Source organism: Mustela putorius, unplaced genomic scaffold (genome assembly GCF_011764305.1).
Source record: "Mustela putorius furo isolate JIRA1106 unplaced genomic scaffold, ASM1176430v1.1 tig00000785_pilon_pilon_pilon, whole genome shotgun sequence".
NCBI lineage: Eukaryota > Metazoa > Chordata > Mammalia > Carnivora > Mustelidae > Mustela > Mustela putorius.
Window position 1 is genome coordinate 4,142,410 of NW_025421480.1, and position 21,592 is coordinate 4,164,001.

The 21,592-nt window shown below is 39.3% G+C and overlaps 1 protein-coding gene across 1 annotated transcript in view; it reads left to right on the top strand.

Moving 5' to 3' along the window:
• The window catches only part of FMN2 (formin 2), a 372,598-nt gene that overhangs the window by 288,772 nt on the left and 62,234 nt on the right, over positions 1–21,592 (top strand). Inside the window, 1 exon segment of the mRNA XM_045084643.1 lies at positions 6,730–6,781. Within this exon segment, the coding sequence (XP_044940578.1) occupies positions 6,730–6,781 (52 nt within the window).

Genomic DNA, 21,592 nt, shown 5'->3' on the forward strand with positions numbered 1-21,592 from the left:
GATGTAAGTTCAGCTTGGAACTTGTTAGAGGGTGTGCTTAGTTCGTCGTCTTCAATAGCATAGTTGTTACTTGATAAAGAAAGAAAGGAATTTGCCACAGATGTGTCTTTTCTTTAATATTGATTAGTGAAGGTTTTTGAGGGATTTAGAGACTTATATGTAGAATATGAGTAGAATAATATGTAGGCGCTGTCTATTTTTATTTAGATTTTATTTGAAAAATTGGGTGGTATAAACAGTGTTTCAGTTGGAAACCAATACCTCTTTTATACTGTATTGTTCACAGAATGTGAAACGCATGCGCACACATTATGTTTTCCCATGTCGTTTTCACTTTGGGTGTAAAATGAAGATTTAGAAAGGAATTTCACTGAGGACCACTTCAATAACTACATCAGGCTGGGTGATAATAGCACATGGCTTTCTTGTATTTTAGGGCTGGCCAGAAGCCACATATATCAAATTTTTAAAGTATGCATCATTTACTATAGTACGTATGTTTCTTGAGTTTTTATGGTGAGCTCGTTTTCCTTATGTTTATGCACACCTATATTTCTAGGTATGTGTTTTTATGGTATATATTTTTAAGCACAGAGTAGGAATAACCCTCCGTATTAACTCAAAGTTGGATGTGAACTACTGCAAAGGCCAAGTTGTAATTTTATAGTCTGTAGATACTGTTTTTCTTCCTCCCAGGAATATCCCTTAGCATTTGTTTTATTGTCCTAAGAACATTGGAACATCAAGAAGGAATTCACTGAGAGTTAGTTCTATCTAAGGGAAGAAATTCTGATATTCATTCACTGTCTGACACACAGAAACCGCCTAAATTTCCTTGACTTTCAGTTCATTGTCAAAAGGAACAGTGTCTCAAAAAAGTCTCAAAACCAAAGCAATATATCTGCGATTAAATGACAACTTGAAATGACTCAGAAGAAAGGCACTGCATCTCTCTAAAAAAGAACCCATACTGGCTGCACTTAAAAGCAACTGAAAGGCACATTCATCGCTAATTATAAACAAAAACTAGTTAACACTTTAAATAAAAGGGAAAAGAGCGAAAAAGATTTAGAGCCTAGACAAGCAGATGAAAGGGTTCTAAGTTGCCTTCCATCTGATATTACTCAAACGCAACTCTGTCTCCAATTACCTGGGAATATGTGGTATTCCCTCATGAAACCCCCAGACCAGAAAGGGCGTCCATTCGTGCCTCTGCTTACTCAGAGTCATTTGGAACAAGTTCAGCTGAAATATTTAACATTGCACAAGAGTCTGGAGCCAGAGAAGAGACTACAGACGCCAATCCCTCGGTCAAAATAGTAACTTAGTAGGACAACAACGCCAGAAAATATTTGTGGGAGCAGAGATTTGGGGGAGGAAGTCTTAGTGCTGTTGGAGAAGCTATCATTGAATGCCAACATGCTGAAACGGAATCATTAAGACACTTTTGAATTACTTGCATGCTCAGGGACATAGGAATATCCATGCCAATGGCCTCTTTGCTAGAATTGGGTCTGATAGGTAATCTTGTGCCCTCGCAATAGAATAAATAAATGGGGGGGGGGGACTCACCAAATAAATAAATCAAGTCTGCCTCCTAAAAGTTCAGTGTTTCTTTTTTCTTTCCTTTTTTTTTTTTTTTAAATATGGTTTTAACCACAAGTTTCCTCTGCCTCAAATGGCAGACTGCTAGCTTCTGAGATTTGGGGAGCAGAGGGGAGCCATCGCTATGACAGTTGCAGTATTTTGATTACTGTCTCAGACCCAGTTTGCCCCTGAAGTGCAGAGGTTGGTTCTGTAAGGTCCATTTATTTCCACACCTTTAGATTTTAGGTCTGTTACTGTTGAGTTCCTCAGATTCTCTGGAGAGTGTCAGGACAAAGCACTTGTTATTTTCACTGCTCTGCCCTCTTCTCTCTCCTCTGATATCAGTACAGGGTTGGTTGCTTTGGTTCATCATTTCGGTTCTCTTCTCCGCACTTACGACTCTGTTTTCAGTATATCCGCTCTCAAAACGTTTTCCTGGCAGTGGAACTCAGATATCAAGATAGGAATGGTTACCCATTGTACATGTCAAGTAAAAAATGCGTGCTTGAAACGAACATTGCAGCATTTCAAAATGTCATCTTATCTTTTGTATTTTGCACTGTCTCTTGAAATTTACAGAAGGTGTTGTCTTATTACCTGTAGCAATTTCATTTACTGCTGTTCCTCCAAAGAAAGGGCTGAAAGACTGTCAGCTTCCTCTTGTACTATAAGTATTGGGAGTTCTCCATTATAGGCCTATGAAAACCACAACACACACACACACACACAGACGAAGTAGAAATAAAAAAAACAAAAGACATTCAATACAGAGTTATTCTTTGATTTTTGTGAAAGTTTTTGAGTCTCCTATGATATTTCTTGGCCCATAACTTCTTTATATTGTTATAAGGAGGTTCTCTTATTTTAACATTGTAGAAGGCTCATTCTGAATCTGGGTTCTATCTGTAGAAGCATTAAGAAGAGGATGTTTGATGACCCTACAATGGAGAAATTGTTGCATTTTTGAAAATAACATCCCGGTCCCTTCTTATAGTTATGGTAATATGGAGAGAGGGAAAAAAAAAAAAAAAGAACCATTATTACCTGTGCTGCAGGTGGTTTATATTTTATTTAATTAGGAAACTCAAGGAAAAGAAATGATTACCCTGTTTTAATGATAAAGAGAAGTTATTAAATCAACGGGATTCATAAGGTTATTAAAATCTAGCACAGCTTAGTGGCTGATCTAGAATTCATACGTAGGTCTGCCCAGCTGAATTTCATGTTCTAATCCCAAACACTGATCCTGATGGGATCTGGAAACAAGAGCTTGAGTGGTAAGACTCTTGCCAAGGAAGCGTAGCTTTCTCATACATGACACAGGAAAAGCAGTTTCCAGAGATCTGAGGCCAGGGAGGCCCTAGGACAGTGATGTCCCTTAGGAGTCACAGCAATTCCTCTGGGGTGGTCGAGGCTTCCTGGGCAGCTGGGTACGGGGAGCCTCAGATGATCGGAAGACAGCATGAAGATCACTCCAAACCAAACCTTGGACCTGTTTGTCTATTTTAAATACCTTTTTTTTTTTTAAGATTTTGTTATTTATTTATTTATTTATTTGAGAGAGAGAGAGAGAGACCGCGCGCATGAGCAGGTTGAGGGGCAGAGGGAGAAGCAGACTCCCCACTGAGCAGGGAGCCCGACATAGGGCTCCATCCCGGGACTCCGGGATCATGACCTAAGCAGAAGGCAGATGCTTAACCAGCTGAGCCACCCAGGAGCCCCTATTTTAAATGCTTTTTTAAAACTTTTCTGTAGTTACCATTATCATGAATGACTAGAAATCTGCCATCCTTGTTTGATAGGTCAAAAAAGAGATGAGCTATGTACTATAAAGAATGGGAAAATGGATCTTACTTTAAATAGAAAAGTGGGAACTTTTATATCCCTTACCTAGCAAATTTTGCATACTTTTTATCAAAGTTTATAGACAATAGGTTGTAAATATAAGGGAAAACACTGCTAAAAGTAGCACCGACATTCAGAACTAGTCACAAAGTCCTCTGTGCCATTAGAAATGACCTGAAAACAATATTTATGCTTTTGAAAAAGTCCTAGGTCAGGGAATAAAAGAATTAGCAGGAAGATGTTGACATGGTTTATAGAAAATAATCTTATTGCTGTCACCTTCAACTTTTACTAGAAAACCTGTGTGTATAACACAGACGGTCACAGCCTGTCAGAAGCTTTTACTCGAACTAAAAAACCATTTAAGATTTTTGTCCCCCCTTGTGACTAGCTTGAGTACTCCCCAAATGAACCGTACTGTTATTTTGTTTCTAAAAGGTATCTTACTTTTCACTAACTTAATTACATTTTCTTTTCCTTTGGTGGATTTCATCCTCCTCAACTAAAGAAACCAAATCTTGCATTTGTCACTAACTTAACATAATAAGTGTGTTTAAAGGAATCATGACAGAAAATGTTGATGGAGTGTTTATACAAGCAGCATGTTGGAAAATGGTATCTCGGTGTTCCCAGAAAACAGAATTGCACCCCGACTTTTCAGAAGGATTTTGTTTCTAAGATTGCCATACAAAGGAAAATCTGTCTAGTTCCTTGAATTGTTGACTCTCCATCAAGAGTTGAAATGTGTACTCTAATGCACTTGCTTTGATCTCTCATTTGACTGTTTATCAAAGTTGATTACACTCTGAATACACAAATCCTCTTAGCTTCAAAATAATGTGAAAATAATGGATAATAGAGCATTTTTAAGTATTCTCTGCTATTCCAATTTGGTTTTATGATTGTAATGTGGCCATTAGGTTGGGGAAGAGGGTCTGTTTTTATGTTTAGTTTCCTTGGTAAGACCCAGTCGTTTGCCACATTGGATTAGAATGTTTTTTTTCAGCCAAACTTGCTCACGCAGGGAAGCAAGAGCTGCTTTAGGACACATCAAAAGGAATCATTATGAACATATGAAACTCCCTTCATTCCACTCACCACAATTTAGAGGCTTACACTTTTGAAAAGCTGTATGTGCTTTCTTGATCTGCATAGAAGTTGAAACGTAATGAAATAGCACTTGATGTATTCAATTAAAGATAATTATGTATTACATCACATTACAAATTTCAAGAGCATGGAGTCCAACATTTTTGAAGAACATCTATTTAGCCTCTTGCTAATTATTGGCGGCACTGTGCTAAGTCTTTTATGTATGTTAACAGATTATTTTCCTAAGATTACATAGCTAATCTTAGTGGCAGAATCAGGAATAGAACACAGATCTCTAGCATCTCATTCTGGCGTGTTTTAAATTTCATAAATCGTTTACTTGATTCTTCTAATGTACTCCAGAAATTTTCTTCCAATCTCAGTCTTCATCTCTGTATTTTATTTTTTTAATTTTTTAGTTCCTTTGAAGATTTTGTTTATTTATTTGACAGAGAGAGAGAGAGCACAGGAACATGATGAACAGGGGGAGTGGGAGAGGGAAAGCAGGCTACCTCCCGAGCAGGGAGCCCGACGCGGGGTTCGATCCCAGGATCCTGGGATCATGACCTGAACTGAAGGCAGTCGCTTAACCGACTGAGCCATCCGGGCGCCCCAATCTCTGTATTTTCAAAACGCAGAGAATACACACATGAGGGCAGTTGGAAGACTGTCCTTCCTGGAAATGGCATGCATTGCAGTGCTTTGTGGTTTTGCCTTAAACACACTCTGTATGGCTCTAGACTTGCTGCTTGAAGCCAACCATTATCAAGTCAGGCAGCCCAGTGCAGATTTAATAAGACAGCGTGTTCATGTTAGAGCCTTTTCGAAGCAAAATCATGGAGTATTTATTCTGGTTTTCAATACAGCTAACAACTGACCCGGAAGTTCTTATGAACAATCTAATGTACAAAAAAAGAAAAGGGGACAGCACTTTCTGTTTCCGGCTCAAACGATGCCTGCCGAGTTCCCAGTCCTGGCCAGGAGTGGCAGCGTGACCCTCCATGTGGCTTTGCAGATATTGTATGGACCTTTGAACAAACAGTCCTGAGGTGGTAAAACATTAACCAGCCCAAGCTGGACAACTGCGCATTCAGTAGTGACAGAGACACTTTGACAATTCTCAAATGGCCGTCGGTTAGCTTTCGTGCCCTGTTCCAGCGTCTTACAATCAACTCCTCTACTCCACTTTGTTTCCTCCTTCCTCCAGATGGTCACAAGGGTGACCTACAAGGGAGTGATTGTAGAAGAGCAATGTCTTCTTTCACTAGTTCTAGGTTTTCTTTAATTTTTTTTTAACTTTTTGTCCTGTCACTCAGTGATTTTCAAAAGTGTGACAAACCGTTAGCAGCATGAAATCAATTTAGTGGGTCACAAATACACTTTGAAATCTAATAGAATGAACTAAAAATGTGAGAGCATTGAATGAAGTTAAGAGTAGTTTTGAAACTTTTGTAGCAGTTACGTTTGTCTATGTGGAGTAATCCATAAATTCCTAGCATGCTTGCTGGTCAAAAAATGTAGAATTCACTGCCACACCTATTTCATGTGCTGGAGTTCCCATGTTATTTTAAATAATTTCAAATAGTGATGTGGTTGATGGCTTTCTCAAATTTGGTCTTGAAGTTTATGTCAGGGTACCATTTATTTTGAAACAAAAGCGATAGCAAATAAATGAGTGTACTGTTGCCTCCTACTTTTAATAAGTAGAAAATCTTGGTGTTTTGTACTTCTGTAGCAATAACCTTTGGATCTGTTCACTTATGGTCTGGTGCAGAGAATACTGGTCAAGGTCACATACCATTTCTATTGAGCTTCTTGACTTAGTTTCTGTACTTTTGCTTGAGAGAATTATTTTTAACTAATTATTAGCATTTAAATCCTTGAAAAACACATTTAATGTGAATATGAAATGAACTACTATTTTCTCAGGTTAATGTAACTGACTTAGAGAAATTACTTAGAAAAAAGGTATTACTTAGAATTTTAAATTTGTGCTTATTTATATCTTATGTGTGTTGGTACCTATTATTAACTTAATGAAAATTAAATATAATCTATTTAATCATATTTGCTTATAGATTTAAAATAAACTCTTTCTGGGATGCATTAGAATTAATTATGAATAAAAATATATTTCATATTATTTGGATCATATTTTGCTTAAGATAGAATAACTATCATATATCTCATTTCTCTTTTTTTCAGCTAAAATTGATCAAGAGGCAGAAGAAAACTCACTGACAGAGACTCATAAATGGTGAGAAGTTGCTTTCCTTTAATACAAAAATGTATTCTCAGATAAGTTTATAAATTACTTATTAGTACATTTTATCTCAAGGAACCAATTATTAGCTCAGTTTTTATTTTCAAGCATAAAAGAAAAGAAAATAATAGTTTAATATTGAGTTTCTGAATTTTATTTTAAGGACTCTGGATGATTATCAATCTGTTAAGTACAAAATTATTGTGAATACTTTAGTACCTTCTCTCTTGGATGACATTTTGGACTGTGGAAATAGCAGAGAAGGGAGTATAGCAGGAACCTTTCAAGAAAGAAGGGTGAAGAGTTTGGTTCTTGGAACTATTGAGTTTAAGTAGCTTCCCTTGCATAAACTTGTACTTTCAGAATGGAGATTTGCAATCATGAATGAGTGAACTTAGAGAATTATCTCACAAATCTCTTGGTTTCTCTGCCTCAGTTTTCTCCTTTCCTTCTTTCTCTCTGTAGTGGTCAGTGTGCTCCAGAAAACAGAACCAAAAGGATGTAGGTGTGTGTTTGTGTGTGTGCGTGTGTGCGCACAGAGAGAGACTGAGTGAGATTAGGGAATTGGCCAATAGCAGGCTGGAAAGTCCTGAAAGGAGTTAATGTTACAATCTTGAGTTCAAGAGCATTCTGAAGACAGAATTCCAGAATTCCGTCCTGCTAGGGTAGCCGCAGTCTTTTTGGAGGGTAATGTGCTTTCCTCAAAGTCTACTGATTTAAATGTGACTCACATCTCAAAAATATTTTCACAACATATAGATTGATGTTTGACCCAAAACTAGTAACCAGACCTAGCCAAGCTGACACATCAAGTTAACCATCACACTCTCTAAAGAAATCTAATTACTCTTGAAGGAGAATTCTGATTAAGGGAGTTCTTTACCATTACTTAATTAGGCGAGATCCTACATATTCTGTGAATAGGTATCGTGTTTTTAATTGCAGTTTATCTAATATGTCATATTGTCCTAGATAAATTGGTTAAGAGAATTGTTCAGTTTCAATGAAAAGCAAAAATGGGCAAAGACCAACAGCTGTCTGGGGAAGATGGTGGCAGAGTAGAAGTACACTAAGCCCATGGAAACAACTAGGTAACAGCCACATCAGTGTAAATAACACAGAAATTGATGCAAAGACTGGCAGGACAGACTCTCTAGAGCTAAATGTAGAGGAGAGGCCACACTGAAGAGAGTAGGAAGTGTGGAAGCACAGTTGGGAGCTGTGGAAGCACCCTTGGGACCCATGGGGACCATCCACAGGAGGGAGGGATACCACTGGCAGGGGCATGAAAAGGGGAGAGAAACAGACTATCACACCAAAGATCCTACATGGGAATGATGAATCCCCTTAAGATTTGGCTTTGAAAACCAGAGGGGCCAAATTTCAAGAAGTCTTAAAATCAGCAGGGCTTAAAACCTGGAACGTTTAAAGTCAACAGGGTCCTGAAAGACCTGGTCCAGTAGGGCAAACTGAGAGACTGAGTCCCCACTCATAAGGAGACAGCAAAACAAGTAGCCCTATTGAGATAAAGCATAGAAACAGCAGTTTGAAAAACACCTGTGATATATGGGAGAGAGATTTGTTTACTAATATCAGAGCATGTGTTGGAAGGAGCACATGTGGGAGATTTCTTCAGGAACAAAGGACCTGGTGAGCACCATTTTGTTCTCCCACCCCACAGCCTAGACACATGGTACCTCTGGGAGCCAGCATTCCACAACGCTCGCTACCCAACCTGATAAGAGCATGCCCAGCCCATGCATTCTGTTCACGTTCTCCCTCCAGACGGCCTCAGCTCCAGGTCCTCAAGCAATCCTTGCTAACACTGAGCATCCTGCCCATGCATGCTTCTGTGGATACACCCCCTCCAAACCGCCCTGCTTCAGTCCGCAGGAGCTGCAGGTCCCCTTTCGTGTAGGTAGACCTTGCTGACACCACGCTCCCCACCTTCACTGTGTCCTGAAGGTCAGTGCTACTGCAAATCTGACCGACACTTGGTAAGACTGAACTTAAGCCCAACGTGGCCCTAGTCCGACCCACTAACACCACAGGGACCAAACCCTGCCCACAACAAGCAAAGAGAACCATCGCAGAAAGCTGGACTGAAAACAAAAGCGGCCCAGCCACAACAGAACGATGCATGCAACACACGTAGGAGACGCCCCTGAAGCATCAGGTTCTGGTGAGCAGAGGAAATTATGCTGCGGGACGCTGCAAGACCTCTTCTTTATAAGGCCTCTATTGTCAAGAGCAGAAGATGTAGCTGACTTTTCTAGTGCATAGAAACAGGCATAGAGTTAGACAAAATGAGGAGGCAGAGGAATAAGTCCCAAATGATAGACCAGGACAAAATCACAGCAAAAGAGCTATACAAAACAGAGACAAGTGATACACCTGATAGAAAATTTAAAGTAATGATCATAAAGATAGTCACTGGACTTGGAAAAAGAGTGGAGGACCTCAGTGAGTCTCTTAGCAAAGAGATGGGAAACATAAAAACAGAACAGATCAGAGATGAAGAACCCAGTAAATGAAATTAAAAAGACACTAGAAGGAATAAAGACTAGGGCAGAGGAAGTGGAACAGATCAATGATGGAAAATCAGTAATGGAAAACAAGCTGACGAGGAGAGAGAAAAGAAATAATAAAAAATGAAAACAGACTAAGGGACCTTAGCGACACCAAGTATGATAACATTCTCATTATAGGGATCCCAGAAGGAGAAGAGAGAGAAAAAGGGGCATAAAATCTATTGGAAGAAATGATAGCTGAAAACGTCCTGAATCTGGGGAAGGACACAGAAATCCAGACCCAGGATGCACAGAGATTCCCTCCCACAAAGTCAGCCCGAGGAGGTCCACAACAAGAAACAGTAAATAAAATGGCAAAAAGTAGTGAAGAGAATTTTTAAAGCAGCAAATGAAAAGAAAACTGTTGTATACAAGGGAAACCCCATAAGGCATTGAGGGGTTTTGGGCTTTGGCAGAAACTTTGCAGGCCAGAAAGGAGTGGCGTGATATAGTCAAAGAAAAAATTGTTCAGCCATGAATACTCTAACCAGCAAGGCTATTATTCAGAATAGAAAGAAAGATGAAGCGCTTCCGAGACCCTCCCCCAAATAAAAAAAGTTAAAGTAATTCATACCACTAAACCAGCCCTATAGGAAATGTTGAGTGGAAAGGAAAGACCATAGAAAGGAGTAAGAAATGTAGAAAAGACAAAAGCAGTTAAAATAAGTATATCTGTAAAAGTCGATCAAGGTATTAACAAAATAAGAGGATGTAAAGTATGACACCATATACCTAAAATGTGACGGGGAGAATAGTAAAGAATGAACTCAAACTTAAGGGACCAACAAGTTAATATAGATTGCTAAATGCAGAAGATGTTATATACAAACCTAATGGTAACCACAAATGAAAAACCAGTAATAGATGTGCAAGAAATAAGTAGAGAGGAATCCAAGTATATCACTAAAGAAATCCAGCAAATCATGAGAGAAGAAAGCAAGAGGAGAGCAGAGAAGAACTACAAAACCATTAAACGCATAATAAAAGGACAAAAAGTACGTATCTATCCGTAGTAATTACTCTGAATGTAAATGGCCTAGTGAATGGATGAATGTCAATGCTCTGGTCAAAAGCCATAGGGTGACAGAATGGATAACACAGCAGGACCCGTCTCTGTGCTGCCTACAAGAGACCGACTTCAGACCTAAAGACACGTGCAGGTTGAAAGTGAAAGGATAGAAACGCATTTCTCATGAAAGTGCAAGTGAAAAGAAGGCCAGGGGAGCAATACTTCTACCGGACAAAATAAGCTTTAAAACAAAGACTGTTAACAGGCAAGGAGGAAAGGATACAATGTAATAATGAAGGGAAAACCCAACAAGAAAATATAACAGTGGTAAGTATGCACCCACCATGGGAGCACCCAAATAAGGAAAGCAGCCCATAGCAAGCATAAAGGAAGTGATTGATCTTAATACAACAGTAGTAGGGGACTGTACACCTGCTCACAGCAATGGACAGTTCATTCAAGCAGAAAACCAATGAGGAGACAGTAATAGCTTTGAATGACACCATGGACCATAAGGGTCTAACAGATATATTCGGATATATTCTTTTTTTTTTTTTCCAGTTTCCAAAGGCTTTATTGATAAATACAATTTAGAAAAGAAAGATTCTATTAATTCCAAGTCACTGGAATGAAGAGCTGTGTCCAGGGACATCCTAAAACAGCAGAATACATATTCTTTTCAAGTGCCCATGGAACATTCTCCAGAATAGATCACATATTAGGCCACAAAACAAGTCTCGACAAATTCAGAACGTCGGAGTCATACCATGCATATTTCTTGACCACAATGCTATGAAAGTAGAAACCAACCACAAGAAAAATTCTGGAAAAACCACAGATACATGGAGGTTAAACAGTGTTCTACTAAACAATGAGTGGATCAGCCAGGAAATAAAAGAAGAAATTAAAAAGTACGTGAAAACACAACAGTACAGGGACGCCTGGGTGGCTCCATTCAGTTAAGTGTCTACCTTCCACTCAGGTCATGATCCCAGGGTTCTGGGATCAAGCCCCATATCATGCTCCTTGCTCAGCAGGGCATCTGCTTCTCCCTCTGCCTGCCACTCCCCCTGCTTGTGCGCTTTCTGACAAATAAAACGTTTAAAATGAACTCAAACTTAAGGGACCAACAAAAGAAAACAAAACCAAAACAAAACAAAACAAAAAAATAAATAAAAAAGAAAACAACAATACAAAATCTTTAGCTTGTAGCAAAAGCCCTTCTAAGAGGGATTTTAGAGCAAGACAGGCCTAACTTAAGAAGCAAGAGAAATCTCGAATAAACAACCTAACCTTACACCTAAAGGAGCTACATAAAAAAGCACAAACAAAACTCCAAACCAGCAGAAGGAGGGAAATAATAAAAATTAGAAATAAATTACCTAGAAAGTAAAAATAAAACAACACAATAGAACAGTTCAGTGAAATCAGCAGCTGTCTTTGAAAAGGTAAACAAAATTTATAAGCCTTTAGTTAGACTCATCAACAAAAGAGGAAGGAGAGAGGGAGAAGATTCAAAACAAAAAAAATCAGAAATGAAAGAGAGAAAGAGCAACTGTCACCATAGAAATACAAAAGATTGTAAGAGAATATTATGAAAAATCATATGCCAGCAAATTGGACAACCTTGAAGAAAGGGTAAACTCCAAGAAACATGTATAACCTGTCAAAACTGAACCAGGAAGAAATAGAAAATTTGGACAGACTGAATACTGGCCACAAAATTGAATCAGTAATCAATTGACTCCCAACAAACAAAAGTCCAGGCCCAGATGACTTCACAGGTGAATTCTATTGAACATTTAAACAACAGTTAATACCTATTCTTCTCAAACTATTCCAAAAATTGAGGAAGAGGAAGAAAAGCTTCCAAATTCACTCTATGAGGCCAGCCTTACTCTGATACCAAAATCAGATAAAGACATTACAGAAAAAAAGAACTACAGGCCAATATCTCCAATGAACATAGATGCAAAAATTCTGAACAAAATTTCAGGAAATGGAATCTAATAATATGTGTAAAAATCATTCACAGTCAAGTGGGATTTATTGCTGGGGTGCAGGGGTGGTTCAGTATTCACAAATCAGTCAACATGTTACACCATATCAAAGAGAGAAAGTTAAAAAAAAAAGCGAATGATCTTTTCAACAGACTCATAAGGAACATTTGACAAAGTACAACATCCAATCATGAAAAAACCCTCCACAAAGTAGATTTAGAGGGAAAATATCTCAAAATAATGAAGGTCATTAATGAAAAACCCAGAGCAAGAATCATACTCAATGGTGGAAAACTGAGAACAAGAACAGGACAAGGATGTCCACCCTTACCACTTTCATTCAAGATAGTGCTGGCGGTTCTAGCCACAGGGGTCAGTCAAGGAAAATTAATAAAAGGGATCTAAATCAGTAGGGAAGGAATAAAGCTTTCACTATTTGCAGTGACGTGATACTGTATGTAGAAAACCTAGAGGACTCCACCACTGGGGTCTAATATTAAAGTTGATAAAAGAATTCAGTCAAGCTGCAGGACACAAAATCAAGGGCTAGAAATCCATTTTATTTCTTATTTTTTATAAAGATTTTATTTATCTCAGAGAGAGAGAGAGAGAGAGAGTGCACAAGCAGAGGGAGCATGGCAGAGGCAGAAGCAAGCTCCCCGCTGAGCAGGAAGCCCGATGCGGGACTGGATCCCAGCACCCTGGGATCATGACCTGAGCAGAAGGCAGATGCTTAGGCCAAACCACCCAGATGTCCCACCATTTCACTTCTGTACACTAAACGAAGCATCAGAAAGAGAAATTAAGAAAATAATCCCATTTACAATCGCACCCAGAGTAGTAAAATACCTATGAATAAACTCAACTAAAGAGATGAAATCCTGTACTCTGAAAACTATGAGACATTGTTAAAAGAAATTGAAGACAACAAAAATAAATGTAAAGATATCCCATGCTCATGGGTTGGAAAAACAAATGTTGTTCAAATATCTATACCACCCAGAGAAATCTGCAGATTTAATGCAATGCCTATCAAAGTACCAACAGAATTTTTCATAGAATGAGAACGTATAATCCTAAAATTTGTATGGAATGCCCAAAGACCTTGAATAGCCAAAGCAGTCTTGAAAAAAAAATAAAACCAGAGGTATCACAATCCCAGATTTCAAGCTATATTACAAAGCTGTAGTAATCAAAACAGATGGTACTGGCACAAAAATAAACACAAAGATCAGTGGAACAGAAAAGAGAGCCCAGAAATAAACCCATAACTATGTGGCTATTTAATCTTTGACAAAGGAGTCAAGATTATGTAACAGGAAAAAGGCAATCGCTTCAGCAAATGGGTATTTGGAGAACTGGAAGGCCACATGGAAAAGAATGGAGCTGGAGCACTTTCTTACACTGTACACAAAAATAAGCTCAAAATGGATCATGAACCTCAATGTGAGACCTAAAAACATAAAAATCCTAGAAGAGAGCACAGGCAGTAATTTTTTTGATAATAGCCATAGCAACATTTTTTAGATATGTCTCCTTAGGTGAGGGAATCAAAAGCAAAAATAAACTGTTGAGACTACATCAAAATAAAAAGCTTCTGCACAGCAAAGGAAAGATTCAACAAAACTAAAAGACAACCTAAGAATGGGAGAAAATATTTGCAAATGACTTATCCAATAAAGGGTTAGTATCAAAATATATAAAGAACTCATTTTAGGTGCCTGGGTGGCTCAGTCGATTAAGCCTTCCATTCAGGTAATGACCCCAGTGTTCTGGAATTGAATCCCACATCCGGCTCCCTGCTCAGCAGGGGGTCTTCTTCTCCCTCTCCTTCTATCCCTCCCCTCATGGTCTCTCTCAAGTAAATATATAAAATCTTAAAAAAAAAAAAAGCAAAGAACTCATATAATTCACACACACACACACACACGTAAAATAATCCAATTAAAAATGAACAGAAGACCTCAACATACATTTCTCCCAAGAAGACACCCAGATGGCCAACAGACATGTGGAAAGACATACAAAATCACTCATCATCAAGGAGATGATGAGTGAAAAAACTCAAAACTCAAACTACAGTGAGATGTCACTTTACAGTGATCACAGTGGCCACAATCAAAAACACAACAAACAAGTGTTGGTAAGGATACTCAGAGAAAAGGAACTCTCCTGCCCCATTGGTGGGAATGCTGACTGGAGCAACTACTATGGAAATTCATCCAAAAAATAAAAATGTAATTACCATATGATCCAATAATTCCACTTGTGGGTAATTACCCAAAGAATATGAAAATACTAATTTGAAAAGATACATGCACCCTTGTGTTGATTGCAGCAGTATTTACGACAGGCACTAGGGAACTAGCCCACATGTCCATCATTAGAGGAATAGGTAAAAAGATGTGGTACGTAGACCTTGGATGGTGACTCAGCCATGAGAGAGAATGAAATCTTGCCATTTGTAACATGGATATATCTAGAGAGTATAACGCATTGTGAAATATATCTGCCAAAGACAAACACCGTATGGTTTTACTCATCGGTAGACTTAGGAAACAAAACAAAAATGAGAGACCAGCCAAAAAACAGACTCTTAACTATAGAAAACAAACAGTTGGTTTCCAGAGGGAGGCGCATCAGTGGATGGGTGAAATCGGTGAAGGGATTAATGGCGCACTTACCGCAGTGAGCCCTGAGTGTGGAATTGCTGAATCCCTGTATTGTACGCCTGAAACTAACACATTGTACGTCAGCTGTAGTGGGATAAAACAAAGAACGTCAAGTCCTTAAATGATGACAAACAGAAATTTTAGTTCGTTCCATGAAACAGAAACTGCCTCAGGATTAATCTGTTAGTGAAAGAGCCATCTTTTAGAATTAAACAGTCCCGAAATTCAAAAATAAAAATAAAGGGGTGCCCGGGTGCCTCAGCCCTTTAAGTGTCCAGCTCTTGTGTTCGGTTCAGGTCATGATCTTATGGGTCATGGGATTGAGCTCAAGGTTGGGCTTCATGCTCAGCGGGAAGTCAGCTTGAGGATTCTCTCCCTCTGCCCCTCCTCCTGCTTGCTTGTGTGCTCTCTCTCACTGTCTCACATGGATAAATAAATCTTTAAAAACACAAAAAATAAGAATAAGAATAATGAATCATATGAAACATTTCTCAAAGAAGTAAATCTTTGTTCCATGTTTGTAGCAATGTTAACATGACCAGGTCAACGATCAGTAGTGATTCTCTTCAGGAAGGCAGCCATCTTGGAGTCCAAATCCTGCTCTTCATGTGTTAGCTCCGGGCCAGTACCATAACTCCAGGATAATAGTACCTACTCTGGAGATGAGAATTAAGTTAGCTAGTATTTGCCAGATGCTTAGCTTGTAGATGTTATTTGCTATATTATATGCACGTTATTATCTTAACTAGGGTTAGAAACGTTTGGTGGTAGTCATAGAAACCACAGACAGATTTCAGATTCTGGCCATGTATTTATTGGTTTCATTCATGTTCTTCACTGGCTCCATTGGATCAGATGATGGGCAGCCTCGCCTGGTCATGGAACATAGATTTTGGTATCACATCTGTATAACTGCACTTGCTCCAATGTGGCTTCAAGGACTTACCATGACTTTTGAATCTCTGTCCTTATCTGTGACATAAGAAGCAATACTTAGATTGTAAATCGGGTGGAGATCACTTCAAAATAATTAGATAAGTTATATGGAACTATGTAGAACCCCCTCATCATGTGGATTTTACTAAAATACTTGAACTTAGGAGACTGACTTACCAAACAAAGTCTTATCCCATAAAATAAACATTTAACTGGAGAAAATGATGTAAAACAATCACTTAACATCTCTACAAAATGTTCTAAGGGCATCCAGCGAATGGAGAATCATTCACTGGAGACAACCTACTTAATCTTGGCAAGAACAGTGGGAGTCTGTGTCATCGGAGCCACAATCCATTCTTTCTAGTTCAATATTACGGAAACTGCTCTTTCAACCGAGCCCCCATTTGCAAGATGTAAGCTCTCCCCCTAGGGTGACAGACCAAGAGTATTGGACCGCACATTTTCTCCTCTAGCTGATGGTTAGGATGCGGGATCTCTATACACCCAGAAGTGCAAGCCTAAAAGACTAGAGTCTGCCCCCTCAGTTCCTGCTTGAAGATCAAAAGCCTCAGTTTGGGACAAGTGGGACAGTGGTCTCACCTCTAACTTTAGCTCTTGTGTAGAGACACAGACATTGGGCCCAGGGGTCTGCAGCTCTATGTAAGAGGACTGACTTTATTTGGAATAGAGGAAAATGCCGTGCCTACATGTTTGTTCAAACACTGGAGGTCTTAATGTAAAGCAGTTGAGCGGGCACTCACAGCTCCATGGTCAAGCAGTGAGAAGTTTAACAGAAAGAACCAGGGAAGGAGATAGCCAAGAAGGATCCTCCTGGGATCACAGTCCACCCCAGGGGCGGGGAAGGCTGTGCCCCAGTTTACGAGGCTGCGCCTGCTCGGGGTCCTTCGGACCCGGATGTGAGGCTGACTTGCAGCCTTTCCCCAGGATGTGTGCAGATCCATGAACAAATGGTAGAAGTCTCCCAGGCTCTGGGGGCTTCGGTGTAACCTCTGGCCAGTCATTCGCCGAACAATAGCTATTCTGACCCCGGGCGGCTTTGAAGAAGCTAGGCTGAAAACAAAACCCCACACTTGCCTTGCAGTCTGGAAGTACAGCAGTCTGGGCCGAAGTCACTGCTTTTCTAGAACTGTGCATGCGAGCGGGCAGGTGCATTTCTTCCTGATGTGCTGAAGGGGTTTCCCTCAGCCAGGCTGGCTGGCTCCTGTCCTGCAGCTCCGGAATTGTGGATTTAACCCAGAGTCTAGAGTCCGGGGTCTCCTGCCCAGCCATTTTGTAAACCACCCCATTCCCCGCCAAGCAGCAGTTCACCAGATGTTCTCTCTACCAGTGAGAACTTCTTGGGAACCCAAGGCCTCAGCTTTGATAGTGTCTTTGGCTAGTGTTTCTTTGTGCAGAAACCCCTCTACCTAACCTTCCCCGCCATATCCACCCCCCCCCAAAAAAAACCCAAAATTGAAAACAAAATGCCACCCCTCTACTCTCTGTTCGATCCCTGTGAGGGGCCGAGGCAAGACCCTGAAGGAGAGGAGGGGGGAGCCGAACCGGGAGTGTGTGTCCCGGCAGACAACTTCTCAGTCTTGTCCCCCCTTTATTTGCTGTTTGTTCTAGGCTATTAGTACGTTCTGTGTGTCCTATTATCAAGCCAGCTGCAGTCCATTCTGGACGCTAAGATGGTCTATAAACACAAGGACTCTGCTTGGTCTTCACGTTTAAGTAGCAGCAAACCTGAACTTTTTCATTTTCCTGACCTTGAGGTCGCAAATGCACAGGGACGTTTTGGTTGTATGAATGACTATATGGAAAGCATCTTAAAGGAATTTCTTTGTGAGGTTCTATTTTTATCTCAATCATACTGGCACAGCACAAGACTTTTTTTTTTTTTTTTTAAGATTTTATTTATTTGTGAGAAAGTGCACAGAAGCGGGGAGGGGGGATGGCAGGCAGAGGGAGAAGCAGACCCCCTGCTGAGCAAGGAGCCTGATGCGGGACTCGATCTCAGGACCCTGGGAGCATGACCTGAGCCAGAGGCAGACAGTTAACTGACTGAGCCACTCAGGTGCCCCAACACACGACATTTTAGTTTTACTTTGTACCCTATCCCAGAGTCCCAGTGACAATCAGTGACAAATGTGCTTTCATTTCTCTAGAACTAGTTGAGAGTCATGTACAGGTCGTTGCGATAGCTGAGTTGGGTTGTGTCTTGAGGATCGTATTGTGATGGAACTTACCTGACTCTCAAAGTTTTTGAGGCAATTTAGCATTCCATGCACTCGCTACAGTTGTTAAGGCAAGCCAGTGTGGTGGACAGGGCCCTGAGAGTTCTACCTTAGAATTACAGTTGGAAAAACCACAGAAAGCGCCTGGACCTCAGCTTCCTTGTGTGTAAAAGGCATGTAACCTCATCCTTCCTTCCGTCTTCTAGGGCTCTAGGAACAGAATACCTTTCTTGTTCTTTGCAGTATACAGTTTCCTCAAATTCCCTCAGGTGGGGCTAGTAAGAGATGTTTACTAGAGAAGTATGTTCATGAAAACATTTTGTAAACTACACAAACTCAGAATGCTTGGAAAGGAGTTATACACGAATTCATCAGTTTTATAAGCAACTAATGAATCATCAAACACTGTCAAAAACTAACAATGTATTATATGTTGGCTAACAACATATAATAAAAATATATAAATAAAATGGATAAGTGAACTTTTATCTAGGTACTAACTAGAGTTTTTTTCTATAGTGGAATATTATGGGGGTTTGGGGTCATTTTATGATTTCCTTACATAATAAAAATATTCAAGAGAATATTTAGGTTAGTATATTTTTTAAAGCAAATCAGACTTTTTTTCATGTTCCATTTGTAAGCATGACATTTTTATATGCTAATTTTGTCTATTTACTCACACATTTTTGCTATTAATCTCAGAAGTGGGACTGTGTTCCTATTTCACATGAACACAAATGTATAGCTTTTAAATAAAGAGTTTGAACTCTTCCGTTCTCCCAGAAAGTAAGACAACTGAGCAGATGATTCTTTTTTTTTTTTTTTTAAAGATTTTATTTATTTATTTGACAGAGAGAGATCATAGTAGACAGAGAGGCAGGCAGAGAGAGAGAGAGAGAGGAGGAAGCAGGCTCCCTGCTGAGCAGAGAGCCCGATTCGGGACTCGATCCCAGGACCCTGAGATCATGACCCGAGCCGAAGGCAGTGGCTTAACACACTGAGCCACCCAGGCGCCCCTGAGCAGATGATTCTTGAACCATACCCAAAACCCACATACAGATCGGACGAACATACTCTTGTCTTCAGATGATTTCACTGGACAAGCCAAAATATCCTATTGTATTACAAGATGGGTTTCAGCAGAATCTTGTCAAGGTTGGCTGCATACACACTGTATGTGTTTATTTCAGCTTCTGCTTTTATTTTATTTTTAATTAACAAAAGCAGTTCTCTTCAATTGTGGAAAAATATCACCAGACCAAATATGTTGTTTTTATTTTCCCTCAGTGTCTGTCTCGGCTCACAAGGAGGGAATGTCGGGGTTCTGGATTTGTCTAATAAATAGCCAATTCCTTTGTATCTCTATTTCAAGAACAATGAAAGCGGGAGTTATAAAATTGACTTCTGATACTCAGAGATCCTTATTTGTAAATTGTGGCTAACTTCAAATTTTTCTTAGAATTTTTTTAACTAAGTTCCTTTGGTAAAATACATATTGTACGGTGAAACTGGCTTTTGGAATAGAAAACGAACAGATTTTAGAAACCGTTTGTTTCAGCCATCAGTTCCGTTAGCTCCACGAAATTTATTATTCTGACAGCAATAAACAGATGGAAATGACTAGAAGTAAGATCTGAATTATAACTATTACATTAGGTAACTTACCTTTGTCAGTTAATTTACATGATGTTCCAGATAAAGGGAAAAGGATGAGAAAGATATAATTAACTTGTGACACCCTGTGTGGGTAATGGAAAACAAAGTAATTTGTTTTCTTCATTTTAAAGGACTGTTTTCATTGTAAAAGAGCTATTTCGTTTTTTCAGGAAGTTTGTGCTTTTTCTTAGATTAAAACATTCGTTTCAAAGACGTTTCTATTTTTCAAGAGGACATACATCTTACAGAAGTTTTTATGTAAAGTTCTGCTTTTAATATGTGTTTCAGAATGGAAGTGCCCCCCACCCTGTCCCACCTTCCACCCCGGGAGCTAAAGACAAGAGAGAGTAGAATGTAACCGGTCTCATCACAAGTGGGACAACGGTGCCTTTAGGAAGTAGAGAAGCAATGATTATTATCGTACTTACAGAATTAACGAATTAAGGTGCTTTATTTTGGCAGCAGGCTGGGATGTGAAGAATGACCGTGTAGTTTTAACATACACTTAATATACCTCCTACTCCCAATCCTTTTTAAAAATTTTTAAATAGAATACACTAGTTCTTCTCCCTCCCCCATTTAATATAAATAATAACAAAGGCGGTTGGAAACAACCCGTAATAAAAAGCGAGACATAGAGGGGAAGAAAGCACATTTGGGAAAGCATTTTCAATCACATGTTTAAAAAAAAATAAATAAATACTATTTCTGCGTGTAATACTGCTTGAGTGGTATTTTACCAAAGCCAAGATTGCATAACGAATGAGCTGAAATGGAAAATTAATCTTTCGTGCAAAATAGAGACAAAATGAAGGAAAGAGAGGAAAGGAATGTTGGTTCCAATCGTTGCATATAGTATGTAACTGTTCATTTGTCATGGGAGAGAAAATATTTAATCAGTCCTGAAATGATGCACACATACTTTATCATGTTTAGTGACTTTTAGAGTGTCAGTTTGTAAAGTGTTTATCCAAGGAATGGACTTCTGGCACATGGATAAAATGAAAAGTGAAATGTTTAGTTCATAATAGGCATATTTTCCAGAATCTTTCCGAGGAACTATCCGAGATGAACAGGAAGGCGGCAGGTCTCTGTTTATCTGGCTCATGCTGGCAGACCAGACAGGCTCCAGGCTGGTATTAAAACCAAAGTGACATGGAATGTCTTTGCAGAACCCCTAAACAATGACATCATTCACTTAACAATATCGATAAAGTAAAACAAAGTTGGAGTTTGTTATTTTCCAATTTGGATTTCTGGCTAACGACTTCAGGTCCTGCCAGAAGGTTTACCATTTGGAGGCTGGTCAGAGGAAGGCTTCCCAAGATCGGTGGTGGACGCTGTGTGTCTTACCTTTTACCTTCAGGCCAGGTGGTAAAGTTTCGGGATGGCACTTTTCTTTGTACAAAGGGATTTTCTTCTGTGGCTGTGTTATTTAAACTTTTATAAAATGCACTGATTTTTAATAATACAGAAACCTATGACGCCGGGTGCAGATTTTTGCTGGCCCTTGTCACCTATAAAAAGTATTAGTGTTGGTCTCTTGAAAGTTTTTGTTCGCCTTTGTGAATTCTGAATCGGAGGACTTCAGGACCTTCTCCCTCAGAGTTTGGTGTGTTTCCTTTCAATTTTGGTTGCTAATTATAAAGGGGAAAAATGACATCACAGAATTACTCCCCTTTTGCAAAGTTTTGTTTTCAAAATAGAAACTTGTCATGT